The sequence below is a fragment of the Coenobita brevimanus genome, chromosome 78 (genome assembly GCF_032717465.1).
Source record: "Coenobita brevimanus isolate Jiangsu-jjx chromosome 78, ASM3271746v2, whole genome shotgun sequence".
NCBI classification, from domain to species: domain Eukaryota; kingdom Metazoa; phylum Arthropoda; class Malacostraca; order Decapoda; family Coenobitidae; genus Coenobita; species Coenobita brevimanus.
Window position 1 is genome coordinate 30,604,316 of NC_137031.1, and position 25,434 is coordinate 30,629,749.

The following is a 25,434-nucleotide window of genomic DNA, read 5'->3' on the forward strand; positions in this document are numbered from 1 at the left end:
AGGTAAACATCCTGATTCACTCTGAGGTTCTTGGAAAGTACAACAAGCTTCCCCAAACCCTTCCCTGAGAAACAACCCCATACCATGAGTGAATCAGGATGTTTAACTGTGCTTTCTACATACCGTGGGTCAAGTGGGTCACTACCTTTGCATGCTCCTCTGTTACAGGTAACACTAAATGTTGCCTCATCAGACCACAACACTGACAACCATTGCTCTTCACCTCAATTTAGATATTTATTAGCAAAGGCAAGCCTACGAATTCTCTGGCTGCTAGAGAGAAGAGGCTTTTTCACAGGCCTGTGACTTGTGTAACCAAGCTCATGCACCCTACGAGACACTGTTCTCACTGACACCTCACCAAACACTTCCGGGTTGCTCTCCTTAATTTTCCTTGCACTCACACAAGGATTAAACTCCACTGCACGTTTTAAAACATTAACAGACCTTGGGGAAGTTTTCCTAGGCCTACCAGACCTCGGTTTCTTTGTGGGAACTTCGCCACTGTTTTCCTCCCAAAACCGCGCACACCAACGACGCACTGTCGATCGTGCCACACCAACCAATTCACTAATTTCCTTTGTGTGGTGGCCTGCCTCCTTTAGAGCAATGATCTGGGATATGATTTCACTCGATAGTTCACGGGTAGGTGCCATAACAAAGTTTTGAAGGCCAAAACACTGCGGGACACTCGGTAAAAAATGGCGCAATTTGAGAGGGACACTCGGCGGAGTTCCTCTCTCTCAGGCAGCCCGTGGGCGACTGAGGCGGGAACCAACCAGCGCGTCAGAAGGCCTCAGGCTACCGTGACGTCATGCTCGGAGCTCAAACTTATGGCTCAATTCTTACCCCCAAAAATGGGTGATTCTTTTTGGGCCATAAGTATTGCGCGCCCGGCGGACAACGCTGAATACTTCTGACGAGCACTGTATATATATATATATATATATATAGTATATGTATGAAAATTTTCAGGCTTCATCTGCATACACAGTCAATGACATTTCAGATAACCAAATTTATACTGTATACTGCAGAATTCAACACTGAATTATATACCTCAATAAAAACTGATGTTGTCACCATCTGCAATACATTGGGTGGACTGATTGAGGAGCTGGATATTCAATTAAATAGTTTTCACACACGATGGAACCGAGAACAGTGAATTACGAGGAACCTGGCCTAAATGATAACAAAGAAGTGGAGTGAATTGGCAAGTTATGATGGTTTGGATATTCTGAAAGGAAGAGAGAAGGTGACTAGTTGAGAGGGGTCAAAAGTATGACTGTGAAGGGAGGAATTGCTCACAGGTGGACCAATGAAGATATGGGATGTGGTCCTGTAGAGAGACCTTTGAGATATGGGCTTCAGTAGGAAAACAGTTCAAGAACAACGAAACACAGGGCTGACATAAAAAGAAAAGACCAACACAAAGTCAGCATGGTTGCTGGAGTCTAAATATCATGTACTGTAATAAACACGACCTATACTAAGACTTAGGTCTGTATATGGTAACCACCTGAAGCCGATGGCATCCTGTTGTGCACTGGGTTTATATCCAAATGAGCCTGGGATTGAGATTACAATTACAACAACAATATTACAGATAAAATGGATAAGTCACCATTTACTCAGCACAACATATTGGATTAACTTCTCACTACATCCACCATTACATAATGCTTCTATTTGCATTAGACTCTATGACTTACCTTCTGTCTTTGAATATGACAGATTGTGAGTGGTTAATCTGAAGAAACGTGTCTTGAAATTTTTGATGCCAAATTTTTTCCTTCCCTGAGCTCTCTTGATCATCATCCTGGTAGCAAGAGAGAGAGAGAGAGAGAGAGATAAAATATACACCTAATTCATGGACAGTTTTGTTTTCTTGATGATGGCTGAGGGAAGAGTATTTTCTAAGCCCAAATGAGGAAAATATATTCAATTCTTTGATATGGAGTGCAGTCATTTTACTCCATACTGGTAAGTGGTCTTGTAGAAATTTACGAAGGCCAGATGTTTACATTATTTCAATAGTGAGTAATGTCTAAAAGTACTGTGAAAGTAGTAAAATGTACTGTCTCAGATACTGTACAGGAGTAACTAAGTGTAGTTTGATAGAAATCACACACATGCAAACCCTCACCCAGATAAACATTTAGTAAATAAAAACCAACCTTTGAAATCCTATGATAGCATAAAAAAATACATCAATTTCAGTGCCACAATTCACTGTAATTTCATTACAACTAGTATTTTTTATGAATATTTTACACAGAATGCATTATGAACTTCCTATACTTTGAATATACCAGATCATGAAATACAACAGAACACTAAGTACCAATATACTGACTGACTGAAATTTTTTAACAAAAAAGCCAATGGACTTACCCTTCCTTAAGTATAACTGGAGTGTCATATGCTTTTTGACTTCCATTGGGAATGGATGATATTATCTCCAAGAACTGTAGAGACAAGCTATATTACCAACAATGATCCACATCAACTAGCCATCAGCTGGTTCTATATCCATCCACATTTATACTGTGCTTGATCTTTCATATTGTAAATCTTAATATCAAGAAAGAAAAAGTTAGAAGCACTGTATACACTATAATTAAACCATAATGATTTGAAAATCAGCATAAGGAAACAACTGACACACACACACACACACACACACACACAGTAGATGCTCGATTTAACGAACTAATTCAGCCAACACCCAATCCGTTATCTTGAATATTCCACTAAATCAAGTTCTGTAACCAAGGCTCAATATAAAGGAAATTTTTCCAGTATTTCAAGCTATTTTCGGCTTAATCATTGATGCCAATGATCATGCTGAGTTCCTGACAATGCGCACATAAGCCTAGCAAACTACGCTAACTCTCCATGTTAAACACAGCAGTCTAAGCCCATAATTAACCCCTAAACCGCAGAGTTGTTTTGGCTCGACTTGCATGTCCCACTAGGATATTCGTGCTCTGACAGACTTTGTAAAAGTATTTGCCAAAAATCAGTTATTAGTCCTACAATATTATAATTAAATATGCTTATGGCACATACCTTTAGCTTTCTCCTGGGATGTTTGCTGAGCCTTCGTCGAGTACCGTAGGACTTGTGGAGACTTCTGAAGTTGGGTAAAGAAGTCTCCACTTTACACTTCCCGACACCCCGTAATATGATTACCACAGCCTGATATTATCACTAGAAACACTGTTTTATGATTTTCAAAGAGTTTGGAATCCATACTCTAAAAAAAATAAAAAACACTGTGAAAGCAATGAAAATTACGAGTGCGTACCAGCTTCCCACTTGTGCTCGTTTGCCGCTGGTATTCTGTCATTTATTTTTCATAAAAACACTCACACTTTATATTTCTATTACTATATAACACTTATATATATCTGCAGTCTTTATCCATAAGTTTCCTTCAGTATTAGTAGTTTATTGTCACTGTAGGCATTCAATTTCTCTTTCAGTAATATACATAGCATTCACTTTCTCATCCAGTATATTAGCGTTGAGAGCAAATCTGTCAATTTCACTTCCACTTTCATAATTCATAGTATTCATACATGCTAGAGTGAAACTTTCACTTTCATTACTCCTAGTATATATACTCGTATTCTTATATTACTACTCATTTACATTTCTATTTACATTCTCTATTTTATTTACATTATTTACATTTCTATTTTATTTACACTGTGTTATGCACTGTCACTTGCAGTAACTTATAAAACTATTTTCCACTGTTCACTTATATTTACATTCATTGTTTTCACTTGCTGTTTACACATTATTTACATTTTCACTTGCACTGTTTTGGTCACCAGAAAGATTGTAGTCATTGTCCGTCATTTTCGTTGATAAATTAGCCAGTTCACATTCCACAGCAGTCACTTAGCCCTTTACCCCTTTCCACACGAGGTTTAGTAGGGGTAGAGGTCACAGGGCCCTTTGCATGGGGCTAAAAAGCGGTGGAATTGGACAGGCGCGAATCCGACGTGGTTCCACCTTGAAAGACGACAGTAAACTGAATGCTGTGGTGGCCTAGGGGGAGTGCAACGCTGTCAATGTCAGCGTGGTGACAGCTGCTAATATGTACGCTATGAAATGATTGGCAGGAAATCTAGACAATACATAATAAATTAGGTAGTTCCAGGTGAATGTAAATATCACTTAGGCTTCTCCCTTCCTTTCTTATATATACAGTATTTTTATTACCAGAATAGATTATACGGCATATTTCATGGGGAAATAAACAGGGAAAATTAGCGAATGAGTGCACGGTAGGTGTTGTCAGGTGATAATTAGCCAATTCCAGGTGTATGGCACTATCACTTACCTTATTTCTTTTTTGTATATATTATTTGGTATAAGAATAGGGCATAGGGCTTATTTCAATGGATGAAATCAGTGGAAAATTCTGGGGAAGATTTACTTAGTGCAGCGTGGCCAGGCAGGCGAGAGGAGAGGGTAATGGAGGGGAGGTAGGGAGGGGTGTCAAGAACGGGGAGAAATGGCTAAATTGTCAACAATGGATGGGAGTACCGATGAGATTAGGAGTGCTGACCACTGTTGGATATTGGCAGTGCTGATAGATGATACAAGCCACCACTTGAAAGCCCGGGCGAATGCAAAATAACATAGAATCACAAAAGTGACGCCCTGCGGTATGATCCCTTGCTCCCAAGCGTCACGAAAGTAACGCCCCGCGGTTAAGGGGTTAATACCCCCACTATAATGCATTACATTATTGTGTGCATGTTCATAGTGATACATACAGTACTGACTTAGTTATAAAATATGCAAACACAAAGAATATGGAGGGGATAGTAGTGTACCAAATACTGTAGTACTGTATTTATGGTAAATAAGGATAGTAAACTACAGTAAGGCATACCTCTAAAAGTAGGGGTTCTGCACTTGTTGCAGAAATATGCCTGACACAGGTAGCCATACTGACCCCCCCCCCCCAAACCTGTTTCAGGGTTGGGTGTTGTTTACCCTCTGTCAAAGTCTCCCTCCATCAGCACTCCAGGTGGTACAGTGGTGACAGAGGGGCTGGGGAACATGAGAGATGGAGCTCCATCTTCTCAATTATTTCCAGTTTCTGGCCAAGAGAAAGTCTCATCCTCTTCTTCTTTTCCTGAACCTTAGACATTGTTCAAAATAATTTTGGTTCACTGGGAAAAAAAAAAAAAAAAGAGCTGCAATACCTAGGCAAAGCCACACACACACAGAGCAGTTGTTTTACAGTTGGTGGATCACGTGAAGACTGCATGTTTGGCAGGGACATTTGGCAACACCACACACCGTCCGTCAGGGGAGTGTTTCTGGTATGGGCTTGATAATGCACCTGATCTACAGTGGTAATTAGGTGGTTTTTGGAAAGGAATTTCCTTAATAGAATTGTACTCATTTTAATGGAAATTTTCCTTTAAAAAAAAAAAAAAAAAAAAAAAAAAAAAAAAAAAAAGTGAACCCTTGATATAACGAATCCCGGTATTGAGAAGTTTGGATATAACGAACGGCCGCGACCGCACTTCCCCCAGATTTTGCAAACAAAGGTTGCTAAATGAGGGGGAAATCTGGGAATCAGCCCACAGTGACAACAGCATCCCTTCCTGGCACAGTAAGTGTACTTCAACAGAACCCTTCATGGCACAGTAAGTGTACTTCAACAGAACCCTTCATGGCACAGTAAGTGTACTTCAACAGAACCCTTCATGACACAATAAGTGTACTTCAACAGCATCCCTTACCAGCAAAGTAAGTGTACTTCAACAGCATCCCTTCCTGGCACAGTAAGTGTACTTCAACAGCAGCCCTTCCTGGCACAGTAAGTGTACTTCAACAGCATCCCTTCCCGGCACAGTAAGTGTACTGTAACAGTACTATATTATACTGCATTCTTATTATAGGTACTGTATTTTTACGTACAACTTCATAAACCATTGAATTCTCCATGTACAACTTCACAGAGTTAGTTTAGGTTATGTCTGAGCACACAGGATGGAACAACTCCCCTTATACAGTGAACTGAGTTCGGTAATCCCTCGGAAATACTGACCCCCCCATACACAGTGAACTTTTGGATATAGCGACCCACCCCTTCCCCCAATTAGTTCGTTATATCGGGAGTTTACTGTACCGGAAAAAATATGATTCCATTATCTAGGGCTTCCACTAATTAGTGTTTGTTAAATCAAGCATCTACTGTAACTATATATATACACAGTATATACATATCATCATCATCTAATCCTGTGTTGTCCCATAAGGAGTGTAGGAGTCCAGGGCTAGGCAAGTTGGTCCTGACATTTAAGACATAGTAACCAGTTTCACTCATCCCTGAGTGGCATTACTTGAGCTATAAACCCCAACCACCCCTTGCATATAAACCTGAAGCAGCTCAATCCGATCGGAGCGCCTTAATTACCCACTAAAGCAACAGGTGCCATAATTCTGTTATATGGTTACCAACCAGCGCAGTAAATGACTTCCTCATGTACAGGAAACCATTTGGCTTGACGCTCACTGTAGAGTCACCCGTTGACAGAGGGAAGAGGAAAGAATGAAGGAAAGAAAGACAGAAGAGGAAGGAAGGAAAGAAGAAAGGAAGAGAGGAAGGGGCAGTCACTTGAGAGCAGCCCTACATCGAGCGAGTGGATATTACTGTGAAGCAGTTGAAAAATGGGAAAGCAGCTGCAGCTGATGAGGTGTATGCAGAGATGATTAAGTGTAATGGAAAGACCCGAATGAAGTGCTTGTTGGAGATATGTAAGAAGGCATGGATGAGTGGAACTGTGCCAGCAGAGTGGAAGAACACGGTGCTTGTACTCTTGTTAAAAAAAAAAAAAAAAAAAAAAAAAAAAAAAAAAAAAAGTGCAAAGTGAGTGCAAGGATTATCGTGGCATAACTCTATTGAGTGCTGAGGGGAAGAAGGTATATGGAAGAATTATTATAAAGTAAGAGAGAGATCAGAAGTCCTAGTAAGTGATGAACATGGTGGCTTTAGGAGTGGCAGAGGATGTTTGGATTAAATATCTGCTGTAAGAGATAGTGGAGAAGGCAAGTGAGAAGGACTATAAGGTGTTTATGGCACTTATGGATCTGGAAAAAGCATACGACAAGACAGACAGAGAAGGATTGTGGAAGGCTTTGCACATGTACGGTGTTGATAGTAAGCTGCTGGGTGCCATCAAGAGTTTTTATGATGGTAGCGAGGCATGTGTAAGGGTAAATGGGCATCTCAGTGACTGGTTCACAATCAATGTGGGCATGCAACAAGATTGTGTGATGTCCCCATGGTTGTTCAATACATACATACATATATATAAATATATATATATACTGTATATATATATATATATATATATATATATATATATATATATATATATATTTATACACAGTGTCCTTGCACAGTTAACGTATTCAGAGTAAATGATTTGCCTAGTGAACAGGCAGGGGGTAATCAGGTCCAAAAAAACCATAATGAACGATTTGAACCCTGAGTGAACAAAATTGGGGGAAAGAGTAGGCCATAACCGCCATCTCTCATAATGAATACCCCCCCCCCAAGTAGACACTGCACAAAAGGCCAGATCTGAGTATCCTTTTGAGCAGAATCCAAAGGAGGACAAAGATTTGCCTAAGATCAGAAAAATTCTAGTGGCAATGTATGTTCTGAGAGAAGAAGTCAAGGCAATTTGACACTAGCTACCTTAGGACACAAGAAGTGCTCAGTGGGGTAGAAACCACTTTTCGTCGTTATATTGAAAAGCACAATATGGAAGTCATGAGAAGAAAACAAACACTTATCACACGCTACTATCGAACTCAAGAACAACAGGAACTAGTAGCCTCTACATTGTCTGCTACATTTCCTGGGGAAGATGATGATGATGTGATGTCAGTGGTGTCACCTTTGGACTTTGAAGGTTTTATGGGAGAGGTGAATGAGGTAGAGGCATGTGGGGAAGAGGTTCAGTGATGACGGCGAGACTGGTGACGGGAACGAGGGAGTGGAAGGTGATGAGGGGAGGACAAATTAAGTGTATCTCCCTGCCTCGGAACCACCTGTATTCAAGCCAATCAGGACTGCCATCTGCTTCATTTAAGGCACATAACCATGTGTTTTATATTTTATACATCTGAACTGTATGCGTTTCAGTACATCTCTGTGGCTCAAAAAGTGGACTTTGAGGGAGACGTGCCGCCCAAATTCTATTTTTTTCCATAAGATACATTGTTCACAGTGAATGAATTAACTTTGAACGAGCTCATCTGCCGCCCATAAACTCGTTCACTGTGCAAAGGCACTGTATATATATATATACATATGGATAGAGAGATCAGAGAAGTAAAAACATAAGTAATGGAGAACGGGATGACACTGGTAATGAATGGTGATGGATGGACTATCTGAAATTTGTTCAATGCTGATGATGCGGTACTACTTGCAAATACCAGACAAGAGCTTGGTAGACTTGTGCAGAGTTTTGCTGATGTCTGTGAGCATCGTGCTTTGAAAGTAAATGTAGAAATGAGTAAAGTGATGGTTACTGAGAGGAGGTGACTCCCAGTGTGATGTTACAGAGAATGGAGAGAGACTGAATTTGGTGGGAGAATTCAAATACCTGGGTACAGTGACAGAAAAGAGACGAAGGTGTGCAAATGAAGTGGAAAGTACAGTGACACAAGGAAGGAAAGTAGTTGGTGCTATGAAGGCCCTGATAAAAAAACAGAGGCTTGAGTGCTGCAACTGCACGAGGCTTACATGAAGGAGTGTTAGTGCCAACTTTAACATACGGATTTGAGACTATGATGTAGCACGAAAATGAAAAGTCAAGAGTAAGAGCAGTAGAGGTGGGACTGCTGAGGAATGTAAGTGGAGTACAGTAAGCTCGCCCCGAACAAGTGGATTTTGTTCCAACCACGGTGCATTCAGCGCGAAACCACGTAAGTTTGTACTACTCCTTATTTTGCTCCCTAGACCCTGTAAATGTGGTGTTTTGATGTTATTTGTCATTGGTAATCCATATAAAGCACTTTAAGTGGTTAGAAGGTTTATTTAATGTAGAACTTACAAATACAGTACTGCACAGCAAAATTTCAACATACAAATACGTAAACACATGGCAACATTCCAATGCCAATCATCAGTAATCATATAAATCAGGTTAACTGGTTACAAGGCTTAATTTAATGCTTTAACTTTATGTAAGTGCTTTAACTTACAAGTACATACCAGAACAGTTAATATTTAACTTACAAACACAGGACTGTGGAGAAGCAGTACAGCAAATCTTTAACGAACAAATAAAAAGGGCAATATTCTGACACCTATCAGGTAAACTGGTTATAAGACTTTACTTATCACTTTAATGTTATGTAATAGTACTTTAACTTGCACATAAACTTACCATAACAGTACTGTAAGTATTTAACTTACAAATACTGTGGAAAATAGTCAACATTCCGACGCCTGCTTCGGAGCAAAGGAGTTGGAGCACGGGATGACGTCCTACTGTACTCAGGAATGTCTCACTCACTCAATAACTTAAGATGGCCCCCCAGGTGATCACGTGATTAAAATAAACTGTGCGCGCTGTGCTGATGTTCGAGAGTTTGGCCTTTCAAAGGCCCCTCTTGCGTAAATTTATAGATTTCATAATGGTTCTTTAACCCATCATGTCTGGGGGTTGTTTTCACCACCCAAACCACCAAGAGGTGTTTTCTTAAAACTCACCGTTATTTAAATGATAACTTCTCAGCTAAAACTATAATATAATATTATAGTATAATATAATACAGGTATTATAATACAATGCTACAATCATAATAATAATACAGTAACAATAATACTCCAAAACACTACATCATGTATACATGTCACCAGGACGTCCCCAGGTCATCATGTATACATGCCACCCGGATGGGATGGGTTAATCTTATGTTGTCTTATACGTATCTCAGCATTTACCGTGTATAATAGCGAGCATGTTCGGCAAGAATGCTTTTGGTGTGAGCTTGCTGTACAGAGATTGGATGGGATACAGAATAATGTGATCCGTGAAAGATGCGGAGTGAGGAAGTCTGTGGGTACCAGAATCGAAGAGAGTGTACTGAGATGGTTTGGTCCTGTGGAGACATTGGATGAAACTCCACAGCCCTGGCTGATATGCTACCGTAACTTTTTTAATGTAATCAATTAATCAATCAATCAACTTACCGTGCGCATGCCCTCAACATGCTTATCAGTGACACAGTGTGCAAACACCTCCCTCATATAGCTTTCACGGAAGTTCGGATGTGAGGTGCGTGAACTGACCAGGTTGCCAACACTCTGTACTGTTTTGCTCAGTAAGGTTAGGGTCCTCTGGGTAGATGGGTCCTGAGTGAAGGAATAGAGTATGTTCTTGTTATATGCCACTTTCATCGTATCCTATTTGGGAAGTCAATTAAAAAAAAAAACTTATTAATGCTTCACTGATAACTACAAATTTAATATGACAGATTCCCCCACTTTAACTTCTTGAACATGGGTGACACCCTATTCAGTTTACTCTTGCTGACAGTGGATGATCTTATTCAATTTAGGAAAGGCCTCTCATACTGAAGGGGATGAATAAGGGTTTCTCAAACCCCTTCAGCTAAGAAATTTTTTCACAGGCTGAATAAAAAAAGTCAAGAGATGGCAAGAAAAAATTGAAAAGACATCCCCAATCTCTGTGGGTTAAATTATTAGCTGTATGAAAACAGTTGTGATATTTCGAAAAATTACTGACATAAATCTTTTCTGTACTCTTATATTGTTAAGGGCATCCAGTGTACAAGCACATGAGCTTTACTACAATGAAACAAGTACTGTTTTCTTTAAGGGTGTAGTGGAGACTGTTTCCAATCTCTTCACTGCAAGAGACCTCCCTCAAGCTAAATAGAGTGGCATGCTATTAACACGAACAAAATAGAACATGTATGATGGTATGGAACGGGATAATGGAGACTCTCTCATATTAAATAATTACAAAAAGGCCTCAAAAAAGCTACATATCATCTGGCATCATGATAAGTGTCTTCTTGATATAAGGGTTTAATTCAATCATCATCTAATCTAGTGTTGCCCCATGAGGAGAGTAGGAGCCCAGGGCTAGGCAAGTTGGTCCTGACATTTAAAATTTTTGTGACCAGCCTCACTCATCCCTTAGTGACATTATGGGAGCAATAAACCTCAACCATCCCTTGGACATAAACGTGCACCAGCTCAATCCGAGCACCTTAATTGCCCACTAAACCACCAGGCGCCATAATTTGGTTATATGGTTACCAGCTAGCGTTGTAAATGGTTTCCTGGTGTACAGGAAACCATTTGGCTTGTCACTCAGTGTAAAGCCACCCATTAACAGAAGGAAGAGGAAAGCATGAAGGAAAGAAAGACAGAAGAGGAAGGATGGAAAGATGGAAGAGAGGAAAGGGCAGGCACCCAAGAGCAAGAGCAGCACTACATTGAGTGAGTGGATGGTGAGCGCCCCCACCAACCATCTATAAGTTTAAAAATATTAAAAATAAGAGTATGACCTGTATTCTAGGTGGCAGAGGGGACTTTGTAGCACCTTACCCTTAGCTATTTATTTTCCATATTAAACTTTACTTTCTCATCAACGCTATTCAGGCCAACATCAGCACATCATCATCATCATCTTGGCCTCTTTTCCCATCCAAAGATGGGGTAAGGCATTTGTATCTTTTCAAGACTGATATAGTTAGCATCAATAACAAAATGAGAATACTGAGGGATCGTGTTGAGAATACACTGCTAATGAAGAGGTGATACATGATATCCACAGACACTTAAAACACAACCCTATGTCTTACAATCTGCTCGGTGGTGAGGTCAAACAGCTTAGGGTGAAGGATGGCGGGAGCAAAGAACCTGAGAAACACAAAGCCAGAGATGACCGAATACCTCACCTCACGCTCATCTGAGTTGGGGAGAGAAGTAGTATGTTGATTATCTTCATGTATATCATCATCATCATCATAATCATCAGTGAAACTATTACATTCCTCCACATCATCACCATTTTAACACTGATTCCCATTTAAATGCATGCAGAGGTCATTCACTTGCAAACACATGCCACATTCATACTTTCCATACTGGAAGTGCTTTCTACTCAATATATATATATATATATATATATATATATATATATATATGAAGGAGGAAGATATTCACCGGCTCAGACGTACAGAAATGACAATGATTAGGTGGATGTGCAGTGTGTCCCTGCGTCCAAGGCCTGGAGGGGTTGGGTTTACAATGAAAGAGTTGAGAGGTAGGATGGGACTGGAGTGTATTGGTGTTGTGATGAGGAGAGGTAGATTGAGGTGGTTTAGACATGTGGAGAGGATGGGGGATGATAATTGGGTGAGGAAGGTGAGAAGTGTTAATATTGGGGGTGGGGTTTTGAGGGGTAGACCGAGAAAGACATGGGACGAGGTCATTAAGTGTGACCTTAGGGTTAAGGGACTGAACAGGGAGGCTGCAATGGATCGTGCAGCGTGGAGAGCCGCCATTAGGTGACCAAGGCCGACACATGCAAGCACGTTGGAGCCTTTAAAAAACGAAAAAAACGAATGTAGATCATCATCATCATCATCTGGACCTCCTTTTCCACCATAGGGCAGGGTGAGGAGTAGCAATGTCCAGACAGCCCAAATTTGCCCAACCCAATGGGCCACACTTCCATTCACTCATCATTCAAGCCCCTGGAATCCTGGCTCTATTGGATACGCCAAAAACATTCACCACGTTCTGTAGCTTCACATAATCGTATCTGACGAGTCAATCCAGACGGTGCCATGTTAAAAAGGGGTGCCAAAAATCCCTGATCATGCACTTCTCCTCACAAAATTCATCCAGCCAGCTCCATCTCCTGTCAGTTCTCTAGTCTCAATGACTTCCAAACCTCTCTTCCTCACACATTCATCCACCATATCTCTCCACCTTCGTGGCCTACTTCGCCTCCTCCTTCCTTAAAATTCGCTCAGATACACCTTTTTCACCACTCTGTTGTTATCCATTCTCTCCACATGACCATACCATCTCAGTTCACTCTCTTCAATTCTGGTGTCCACCAACTTCCTCATTCCGCATCTTTCACGAATCACATTATTTTGTATCCTATCCACCCTCTGTACTCCACATACATTCCTCAGCAGTCCTATCTCCACTGCTCTTAATCTTCACTTTTTATTTTCATGCCACACCACAGTCTCACATCCACATGTTAAAGTTGGCACTAACACTCCTTGATGCAAACCTCGTGCAGCTGCAACACTCAAGCCTGTTTCTCATCAAGGCCTTCATTGCACCAGCTACTTTTCTTCCTTGTGTCACTCTACTTTCAACTTCTTTTGCACATTTTCCTCTCTTTTCTATCACAGTACCCAGGTATTTGAACTCTCTCACCAATTCCAGTCTCTCTAAATTCACTGTTACATTGCACTGGGAGTCACCTTCTCTCTCAATAACCATCACTTTACTCTTTTCTACATTCACTCTAATTGCACGACGCTTACAGAGATCAGCAAAACTCTGCACTAGCCTACCAAGTTCTTGTCCGGTACTTGCAAGCAGTACTTCATTAGCATACAACAAATTCCAGATATTCCATCCATCACCATTCATTACCAATGCCATCCCTCTCCCCATTACTTGTGTTTTCACTTCTCTCATCACCCCATCCATATATATATTGAACAACCACGGGGACATCACACAACCTTGTCGCACGCCCACACTGATCATGAACCATTCACTTAGATGTCCATCAACCCTTACACAAGCTTCACTACCATCATAAAACTCTTGACGGCACCCAGCAGCCTACCCTCTACACTGTACACGTGCAAAACCTTCCACAATCCTTCCTTGTCCACTCTGTCATATGCTTTTTCCAGATCCACGAATCCCATAAACACCTTATGGTCCTTCTCACAAGCCTTCTCTACTATCTGTCTCACTGCAAATATTTGGTCCACACATCCTCTGCCACTCCTAAAGACACCCTGTTCATCACTCACTAGGACTTCTGATATCTCTCTTACTTTCTCTATAATAATTCTTCCATATACCTTCCCTACCACACTCAGTAAGCTTATACCACGATAATTCTAATCTACCACCTGCATCCTTCACACCATCACATTTCTTTCCACTTTCACTTCTACATTTCCGCACCTCTTTCCACAATAACTTTCTATTTTCAGAGTAGTTCGCATTCTTTTTTCTTCCTAGATCCTCATTTACCTCCTTTTTTTCTCTTCACTAGTCTCTTTACATGCTTCTTGCTCTCAACATATTCAGTTCTGATTTCGACTGAACCCTTGTTCTGTAACCACTTTAACCACTTCTTCCTCTTTTCCTCCACCGCTCTCTTTACCTCCTCATCCTACCATGCCGTACCTTTCTTCTTTGTTGTTACTCTTGCCACACCACACACCGCTTTAGCATTCCTAACTAAGCAATCCCTATATGCATTCCACAGTCTGTCCAGATCCATTTCATTCCAATTCAGTAATTCTAACTCCTCCTCTACTTTGGTCCTGTAATCATCTGCCACTTCTTTGATCCTCAGCTTCTCAACTTTCAGTCTTTCTCCCTGATTGCTCCTCTCTCTCCTGATCCATCTCACTCCTCTCAGCTTGATCTTGCATACCACAATCATATCATCTGACAAGACCTCCACAATGTCCTCTCACGGCCCTCGTATCAGCAACCATTCCCATCATCGACCTCTCCACGAGTACGTAATCAATCAGGCTTCTTTCAATATGATCCCCGTTCCCTCTGTACCCTGTATACTTATGTGCATCTCTGTGTTTGAAATACAAGTTACAAATGCACAACATCCCCTCCTGACACATATCCTTTAGTCTCTTCCCATTATCATTTTCTCCTGGTACTCCAAAACAACCCATTATATCATCCTCAGGACCAGTGCCTACTCTTCCATTCATATCCATCACAATCACTTTATAGCTCCTGGGCATTTCTCCCAGCGACAGGGAGATGGGGCCCCTGGGATCTGTGGAGGAAGTGTGCGCTTTCAGGCAGAGCATCATCAATCGCTGTTCCTTATGTTAATTAACCATTGACAGTTTCTTTAGGCCAGTGACCCCCACCATGACCAGCCTTAGATACCACTGCCTCCCCAAGACAGGCCTTCCACCTGTAAGTAACTGCCCAGCACATTGACCACGATGGAATCGCCACTGGACATGAGTTTGCGCCTGTCTTCAGAGACGTCTGCAGTGGGTAGTCCATCACCACGTCCCAGCAATGCACCCCTCAGCCACCTGCACCACCTACTCTCAGACTCTGACAGTGAATAAACAGCAAGAACTCGCCACTAGACCACACGGGGAATTTACAGTGTTGTGAAGTGTAAAGAACATAATTAGCAGTGTTAAAAAATTAGAAGTCAGAGTGCAAAGACTTAAGTGCAGAGTGCAACACTGTTTAAAGTACAACAGAGCGCAAGTGAGAAAAGAATGCGCAGTGTTAAGAAATTAGAATTCAGAGTGCAAAGGCTTAAGTGCACAGTGCAACAGTGGTGAGTTTCAAGTACAGTAGAGCGCAAGTGAGAAAAGAATGCGCAGTGTTAAGAAATTAGAATTCAGAGTAGAAAGTATTAAGTGCAGTGCAACACTGGATTACTGGAGGTGCTTCAGGTGCACCTTATTACTGTCAGAGTCTGAAAGAAGGCGAGTTATTCATCGCGACAGCCACGGACTTGGTGTAAGTACCTGACTACTGCTAAATATTTTCCATATTCACCTCTAAATTCTCATTTTCTTGTTCATTTTCATTTATTTCATGCTTTTTGTCTTTTATTAGTGTGAATAGGGTCTTAAATAGGTGCTATGAATGGCCAGTAGGGAGTTATGTAGGTGGTTTTCTGAGTTAGGCTGGGTGAGGGTCCATAAGTAGCAGTCCAGGAGGCAGAAGCCCAGTATACGGACAAACCCACTTCCTGGACATGCCTTTGGGTGTATTATAACGGATATTAAAGGGATTACTGTACCTGATATTTGGGAGAAAGCAAACATTGTTCCCCTATTCATGAAAGGGAAGAGACAAAATCCATTCAACTACTGACCAGTATCACTAACCAGTGTTGTAAGTAAGATACTGGAAAAGCTGATAAGAAAAGTTTGGGTAAACCATCTAGAAGAATATAATATAATAACAGAAAGACAATTGGTTTCAGAAAGGGAAAATCATGTGTTACTAATCTATTAAGCTATTATGACAGAGTTGCAGAAACATTACAGAAACAGGAAGGGTGGGTGGACCATAACTATCTAGATTTCAAGAATGCACATGACAGAGTACCGCACCAAAGATTTTTATGGACACTGTACCATCAAGGAGGAATCCAAGGCAGACTGTACTATTTGATGCAAGATTTTCTTAGAAAAAGGGAAATGAGAACAGTACTACGGGGAAATTACTCATCATGGAGGGAAGTGACTAGCAGGGTAGGGCTCAGTGTTGGCATCAATCATGTTTTTAGTGTATATAAATGACAAAGATAGTAACACTAGAAATGAAAGCTATCTAAATATGTTTGCTGATGATGCAAAAATACAAAGGAGAATTACTAACACAGACTCTTGTAGGGAGCTACAAGAAGAATTAAACAAACATTATGAATGGAGTAATGAATGGCAAGTGGAATTCAATGTGGACAAGTGTCATGTAATTAAGTTTGGTAAAAAAGGAAAAAGACCAAAGTGGGATTGTAAGTTAGGAAGTAAAACCCTACATATCAGAAAGAGAGAAGGACCTAGGTGTGATTATCAATAACAGACTATCTCTGGATGACCACATCAGTGAGAAGGTACAGAACATGTACAGTATATACTGCATGCAAATATAAGAATAGCATTCACATACTGTACATAAATGAAGACATGCTGAGAAAGATAATAACATCATTCATCAGACATACCCTGGAGTATGCATCAGTAGTCTGGAATCCTCAAGAAACACATGGATAAGATTGTAAAAGTTGCCACTACAATATGGGTACCAAGCTTAAGGGATCTAACCTATGAAGAAAGACTTGAAAAACTGAATCTGCCAACACTAAATTAGAGAAGGAAAAGAAGAGACATGATTATGCTATATAAATGCACATCAGGGAAGGAGACAATAGACATTAATGAGTACATAACCAATGGGGAAACATCAGCATGAGGACACTGCAAAAAAAACTGCATAAAAAGAGGGGTGATAAAGATGCAAGGATATTCAGTTTCCCAAACAGGGCAACTGATCAGTGGAATGCACTACCGAAAGAAATAGCGTGTGCCAAAACAATTTATAAATTTAACAGTATGTATGATAAAAATGGTTTAATAGATGGCACAGTACAAGCTAATTCCCCTAAAGATACAATTAGGCTAGAACAATTAGGTAAGAAAACACATATATATATATATATATATATATATATATATATACACACACACACACACACACACATACACAAAGCCAAATTACATCATTCCCTATTAATTAAACAAAATAAAATACATACTTGGGAAGTAAGTATTGGCCAACTCCTTGAGTTCCGAGAATATTTGGCACATGACCGGTGGGCAGCTGAGAGCTGAATTGATGATGGTCTTGAGTATGTGACTAATGTATTCCTGCAGGGAAAAAGTATATGTAGTTAATCCAACGAAGAAAAAGGAAAAGTTGCTGCTGTTGTTGTTGTGGCCCTTGGTTTAACTTAACAAGAACCAAGTAAACTACAGGCTGAATTACTCTTCTGCAGACCACCTTCCTCTTTTTGACAAGATAGGCAGGATCTGAGAGAAATTTGCATAACTGGAGAGCTGAGGTGTCCAGTTATATCAGTGCCACCATAAAGATGTCCTTCTCTCCCTCCAAAAAAGAAAAAACAAAATAAATTAAATAAATTAAGGCACACCAGTAGGAGTGAGCCTGTGCATGTTTATATCCAAGGGGTGGCTGGGGTTTATTGCTCATGTACTGTCACTCAGGAATGTGTGAAGCTATTCACTATCTATCTATCTATTGCCAGACACCTTAATCCCATAAGGGGTGGCCACAGACAAATCGCCTCCACGTCGCCCTGTTCCCCGCCATTTCACTGTCCTGCTCCCAGCTCACACCCCCTCTCTCTCATACCTGTCCGCTCCATCCCTCCAACTCATCCTTGGCCTCCCTTTCCCCCCCTCCACCTCATTCACATACACTCTCCTTGTCAGTCTCTCACTCTCCATCCTCTCCACATGGCCAAACCACCTCGGTGTGTTTCTCCTAATGCTTCTTATCACATCCACATCCACACCACAATGCTCCTGCACTTCCTTATTTGTCAGTCTGTCTCTCCATGTGTCTCCACATGTTCCTCTCAAATTACTTGTATGCTCCTCATGGGGCAATAAAGGATTAGATGATGAAGATGATGATGATGATGATGATGAAATAAATAAATAAATGGTAGTGAGGTATGTGTAAGAATTAATGGGCATCTGAGTGAATGGTTCACGATCAGTGTGGGCGTGTGACAAGCTTGTGTGATGTCTCCACTGTTGTTCAATATGTACAGTATGTCACGAATCAGTTCGCGACATTTCCCTTTTGTGAGAAGCCACGAACTATTAGTGGAAAACTCACTGTGTATCGCTCAGTTAACCGTTTCTCTCTCCATTTCGGAGTATACTTTTCAAAACATTCGTCACCGTTTTCAAAAAGTGACCGATTTAATGCACGTCACTAAGTGCGCTACTGAGCGATACAATTGTTTCTTTATCGTTTGCCTCTGCTTCCCTCAACCGTTAGCCACGCCTTGCGTCCTGCCCATACAATGTATTTGAATTCAGTCTTGTGTTTGTTGTGACGGAGGAAGGTCCTGTGTTAGCAGTGTGAGAGGTCAGCTAGTACCCAAACTCCACTTCACAGTTAATCCAGTCCTCCCACCCCTCTGGTGATACGCAGCATTCATCGACTATAGTATTTCTTTTGTGTATTTCCTAGTTATAAGAGTTTAATTAAGGTGTTTTTTTTTTAGACGTAAGTATTTAGCTCGTGTGAGAGTGAGTGAGTGCGTCTCATTGATTTGAAATGTAACGTAAAATTTATTTTTTTGTAATTAATAAATTTAACAGTTCCTTTCTCGAGCTTAATGTAAAGTAAAAATCTGGTTTCATTTCTCCATAATTAAGCTTATTTTCCACATAGCTACTAGCTTGCATAAACGTTTGCTTTCATAACTGGTACTTAGACCAGTCTTGTTGTATTAACTTATAATCCGTTGTGCCAGGAGTTAATGCATCAGCAAGAACCTGATGTTATTATTATTAGTATTAGTTATTTATTGTCAGGGGTGATGTAACTTTCTCCAGAGGCTAACAGTACAGTAATTCAGCAATTGTGAGTAATTAGTCTCTGCTGTGTACTGTTGAGAAAGTTTATAAATTCTCGTTCTTGAGAATCTTAGCAAGTCAGCGTAAAGTAATCGTTGCTTGATGTAGCAAGACAATCATTGTCTCTGCTCTTCAATATTATTGAATATTATTATCAAATTAAATAATATTTAACCATTTATTTTAAAATTGCTGTGTTATTATAAAAACCCCGTGACACAGTATATGCATGGGATAATGAGAAAAGTAAAAACACAAGTGATGGTGAGAGAGATGGCATTGGTTATGAATTGTGACTGATGGAATATCTCAAATTTGATGTATGCTGATGATGCAATGTTACTTGCAAATGCCGGATAAGAGCTTGGGTGGCTAGTGCAGAGTTTTGTAGAAATCTGTGAACGTCGTGCCTTGAGAGTAAATGTAGAAAAGAGTAAAGTGATGGTTACTGAGTGAGAAGGTGACTCCCAGCGTAATGTACCACTGAATGCAGAGAGACTGGAATTGGTGAGAGAGTTCAAATATCTGGGTACAATAATAGAAAAGAGGAAAATGTGCTACAGAAGTGGAAAGTAGAGTGACACAAGGAAGGAATGTAGCTGGTGCTATGAAGGCACTGATAAGAAACAGGCTTGAGTGTTGCAGCCGCACAAGGCCTACATGAAGGAGTGTTAGTGCCAACTTCAACATATGGATGTGAGACTATGGTGTGGCATGAAAATAAAAAGTCAAGAGTAAGAGCAGTGGAGATGGGACTGCTGAGGAATGTATGTGGAGTACACAGAGTGGATAGGATACGGAATAATGTGATTTGTGAACTATGCGGAGTGAGGAAGTCTGTGGACACCGGAATCGAAGAGAGTGTACTGAGATGGTATGGTCATGTGGAGAGAATGGATGACAATAGAGTGGTGAAAATGGTATATCTGTGAAAACTTGAAGGAGGCAGGAGATGAGTTAGGCCAAGAAGGTGGAGGGATATGGTGGATAAGTGTGAGAAAGAAAGGTATGAAAGTTGGTGAGGCTAAGGGACTGACAAGAGATCAAACTGGCTGGATGAATTTTGTGTGGAGAGGCACATAACGAGGGATTTGCCATCCCTTTTTAACTAGACAGTGTTCGGACTGGCTCCATCAGATAGGTATATGTGAAGCTATAGAACCTGGTGAAATTTTCTTGGTCTTTCAGATGGCAGCAGGATTTCGTGGGCTTGAATGAAGAATGAATTGAAGCATGACCCATTGAACTGAGCAAACTTTGGCTGCCTGGATGCTGTAACTCCTCACCCTGCACTAAGGAGGGAAAGGAGGTCCAGATGATAATGAATAAATACACCTTGGTCCCAATTAACGCCTCTTTATGGTGGATGTGCGAGCATGCACTATTTGATATCGTACTAACTGATACACATAACTTATGGAGAAAAATTAATTTGGTGGATGAGTGACTCCAACTTCAGGAGTTAAACTTTTGAACACTGATAATTTCCTTAGTACTTAACAACAGTATATGTACATACACGCATGTGTGTACACATACCCTCGATGAACTGGTCTAAACAGGTGTGCTGCATCTCTCCCTCTCTTTCTCTCTCAAAAATCATCATCACCAACGTCACCCGGACCTCCTTTCCCACCCTAGGGGTTGGTGGGTAGCAGCAATGTCCAGACAGCCCAAATTTGCCCAATCCAATGGGCCACATTTCCATTTGCTCACCATTCACGCCCCTGGAATCCTGGCTCTATCTAATGCCCCCAAAACATTCACCATGTTCTGTAGCTTCACATAAACGATTCCGACAGAGCCAATCTGGATGCTGTCACTTTGAAAAGGGTGCCAAATCCCTGATCATGCGCTTCTCTTCACAAAATTCACCCAGCCAGCTCAATCTCATGGTGGTCCCCCAGCCTCACCGACTTCTAAACCTCTCTTCCTCACATACTCATCCACCACATCCCTCCACCTTCTTGGCCTACCTCGCCTCCTCCCTCCATCAAATTCACTCAGATATACTTTTTTCACCACTCTATTGTTATTTATTCTCCCCACATGACCATACCATCTCAGTACACTCTCTTCGAATGTGGTGTCCACAGACTTTCTCACTCCACATCTTTCACATATCACATTATTTCGTATCCTTTCCACTCTCTGTACTCCACATACATTCCCCAGCATTCCCATCTCCACTGCTCTCACTCTTGACTTTTCATTTTCATGCCACACTGCAGTTTAACGTCCATATGTTAAAGTTGGCACTAACACTCCTTCAACATCTAAGCCTCTCTAACACTCCTTCAACATCTAAGCCTCTGTCTCTTATCAAGACCTTCATTGCACTACCTACTTTCCTTCTCTGTGTCACTCTACTATCCACTTCTTTTGCACATTTTCCTCATTTTTTTTTTTTTTTTTTTAAATCACTGTGCCCAGGTATTAGAACTCTCTCACCAATTCCACTCTCTCTCCATTCACTGTAACATCGCAATGGGAGTTACCTTCTCTCTCAATAACTATCACTTAACTCTTTTCTAGATTTACTCTCAAGGCTCAAAGCTGAAAAACATCAGCGAAACTCTGCACTAGTCTACCAAGTTCTTGTCTGGTATTTGCAAGTAGTACTACATCATGAGCATACAACAAATTTGAGATATTCCATCCATCACCATTCATTACCAATGCCATCCCCCTCTCCATTACTTGTGTTTTTACTTCTCTCATTACACCATCCATATATATATATTGAACAGCCATGGGAATATCACACAACCTTGTTGCACACCCACATTGATCACGAACCATTCACTTAGATGCCCATTAATCTGCACAAAAGCTTCACTATCATCACAAAAACTCTTGATGGCACCTAGCAGCTTACCATCTACACTGTACACGCACAAAACCTTCCACAATCCCTCTCTGTCTACTTTGTCATATGCTTTTTCTAGATCCATGAATGCCATAAATACCTTTTGGTCCTTCTCACAAGCCTTCTCCATTATCTGTCTTACTGCAAATATTTGATCCATACATCCTCTGCCACTCCTAAAGCCACCTTGTTCATCACTCACTAAAAATTCTGATGTCTCTCTTACTTTCTCTATAATAATTCTTCCATATAACTTCCCTACCACACTCAATAAACTTATGCCATGGTAATTCTTGCAGTCACTTTGCTCACCTTTATTTTCGTAGAGGGGTAAAATCACAGCCTTTTTCCACTCTGCTGGCACAATTTCACTCATCCATGCCTTCTTACCTATCTCCAACAAGCACTTCATTCAGCTCTCTCCACTACACTTAATCATCTCTGCATACACCTCATCAACCCCAGCAACTTTTCCATTTTTAAGCTGCTTCACAGCGATCTTCACCTGTGCGAGTGTCACGTCTCCTGGCAGTGCATTCCTTCTCTGAATATCCCCCAAACCAATCTTGTTTACAATGGCTCAGCTCTCTATTCCCATTCATCAGGCTTTCAAAGTATTCTTTCCATCTGGTCCTTACTTCATCCCTATGGGTTAATAATCTACCACTTACATCCTTTGCACCTTCACATTTCTTTCCACTGTCACTTCTACATTTCCACACCTCCTTCCAGAATAACTTCCTATTTTCAGAGAATTTGCATTCATTTTTCTTCCTATATCATCATTTACCTCCTCCTTTTTCCTCTTCACAGGTCCCTTTCTGTGCTTCTTGCTGTCAATATATTCAGTTCTTATTTCAAATGAATCCCTGCCCTGTAACCACTCTAGCCACTTCTTCTTTTCCTCCACTGCTCTCTTGAACTCTTCATCCCACCATGCCGTACCTATCTTCTTGGTTGTTACTCTTGCCACACCATGCACCGCTTTAGCATTTGTGACTAAGCAATCCCTATATGCATTCCACAATCTGTCCAGATCCATTTCATTCCAATTCACTGATTCCAACTCCTCCCCTACTTTGGTCCTGTATTCATCTGTCATTTCTTTGTTCCTCAGCTTCTCAACTTTCAGTCTTTCTCCCTGCCTGCTCCTCTCCCTCCTGGTCCATCTCACTCCTCTCAGCCTGATCTTGCATACCACAGTCATATGATCTGACAGACCTCCACTTCGTCCTCTCATGGTCATGGCTCTCGTATCAGCAACCATTACCAGCATCTGCCTCTCTACAAGCATGTAATCAATCAGGCTCCTTTCAACACAATCCCCATTCCCTCTATACCACGTACAGTAATCCCTTTAAAACCCGGATGCCCAAGTTCCGGACACCCCAAGTGTTAATCTCTACTCTAAATTTGCTGCACAGTGACGAACTATTGGCACGTAGTTCCAATGACGTCCGCTAGAGCACTCCTGAATCCTCCCCACTTCCCACCAACCTACCATCGTGACTGCACGCTCGTCGACATGGCTGCCCACGTGCTCGCTTTTGTGGCGAACAGTGAATACATTACAATACCTTGCCACTAGATCACATGGGAATTTACAGCGTTGTGCAATGTTACAAAATTTAATTCAGAGTGCAAAGGATTACGTGCAGAATGCAACACTGGCATGTTGCAACTGGCATGGCACAGGTAAGAACAGAATGTGCAGTGTTAACTGGCATGGCACAGGTAAGAACAGAACGTGCAGTGTTAAAAATTTATAATTCACGGCACAAAGGATTAAGTGCAGCACAACACTGGATTACTGTATGTGCTTCAAGTGCACTTTCACCATTGTCAGAGCCATAGAGGAGGCGGGTTAATCTTCGCGATGGTCACGGACGTGTCGTAAGTACCCTGTACGCTGCTAAATATTTTCCATACTCACTTCCAATTTCTTATTCTCTGGTTCCTTTTCATTTATTTTATGGTTTCTGTCCCTTATTTGTGTGAATAGGTGCTTAAATAGGTGCCGTGCATGTCCGGTAGGGCGTTATTTAGGTGGCTTTCAAACTTGGGTTGGGTAGGGGTCTATAAGTACCTGTCCTGGGGCATTTTTCGCAAGTCCCTGACAAAAACAAGTCCCGGACATGCCATTGGCTCTATTACATTGGATCTTGGAGGGATTTCTGTATATTTATGTGCAACTTTGTGTTTGAAATAAGTTACAAATGCACAACCTACTCTCCTGGCACATATCCTTCAGTCGCTTCCTTTTATCATTTTTTCCTGGTACTCCATTACAACCCATTATGCTATCCTCAGGACCAGTGCCTACTCCTCCATTCATATCCCCTGTTATGGTCACTTAATAGCTCCTGGGCATTTCTCCCACTGTTACATCCAGCTCATCCCAAAATCTCTCTCTCTCTCACTCCTGTCGTCACACAGTGCATATACAGTAATCCCGCATTTTTTGCGGATTTTTTGTCTACGGTTTTGCCCTCTCGCGGATTTTCTTAGCATTAATAAGTTCAACTAAAATATCCTTGAATATACAGAAAACAAAAAATTTGAAATTCCCGCAACACCCCAATTGTAGCGTGGTAAACTCACGCCACCATCTGTCCCTTTCCCACGGCCCCTCTGCCAGTGTTACCTTATCTAGCATAATTTTATTCTTTTAGCATAATTTTGATAAAATTTTCGAGTCTGGAATATTTTTTAGCATATTAGAAGTTTTAGCATCATTCTAGCATAATTTAGAATGGAATGGAATATTTTTGGAATAATTTTATAAAAGCTACAAATCAGAGAGAGAGAGAGAGAGAGACGAATAAGGTAAGATGTAAGGTTTGAATAGTTGGTTACTTTCAGTTTGGGCTTGGTTGGGTTGGATTAGGTTAGGTTAGGTTGGATTAGGTTAGGTTAGGTTAGGTTAGGTTTTAGGTTAGGTTCGGTTAGGATAAGTTTGAGCTTTGTATTTTACCCATGAAACCTAGGTTTTTCCGATGGATTTTGGTGTGATTCATTCGATTTTCAGCTTCATTTCAGTGGGAAATGACCATTTTCTGTGTTTCCCCCCC

At 41.0% G+C, this 25,434-nt stretch overlaps 1 protein-coding gene across 1 annotated transcript in view; it reads right to left on the reverse strand.

The window, feature by feature from the left end:
• Positions 1-25,434, reverse strand: part of RasGAP1 (Ras GTPase activating protein 1) — a 121,328-nt gene that overhangs the window by 33,703 nt on the left and 62,191 nt on the right. Inside the window, exons 10-14 of the mRNA XM_080279293.1 lie at positions 17,637-17,748; positions 11,899-12,005; positions 10,256-10,417; positions 2,398-2,471; positions 1,716-1,822 (exon numbers count right to left, since the gene is read on the reverse strand). Of these exons, the coding sequence (XP_080135419.1) occupies positions 1,716-1,822; positions 2,398-2,471; positions 10,256-10,417; positions 11,899-12,005; positions 17,637-17,748 (562 nt within the window). The remainder of the gene's footprint in view (positions 1-1,715; positions 1,823-2,397; positions 2,472-10,255; positions 10,418-11,898; positions 12,006-17,636; positions 17,749-25,434) is intronic.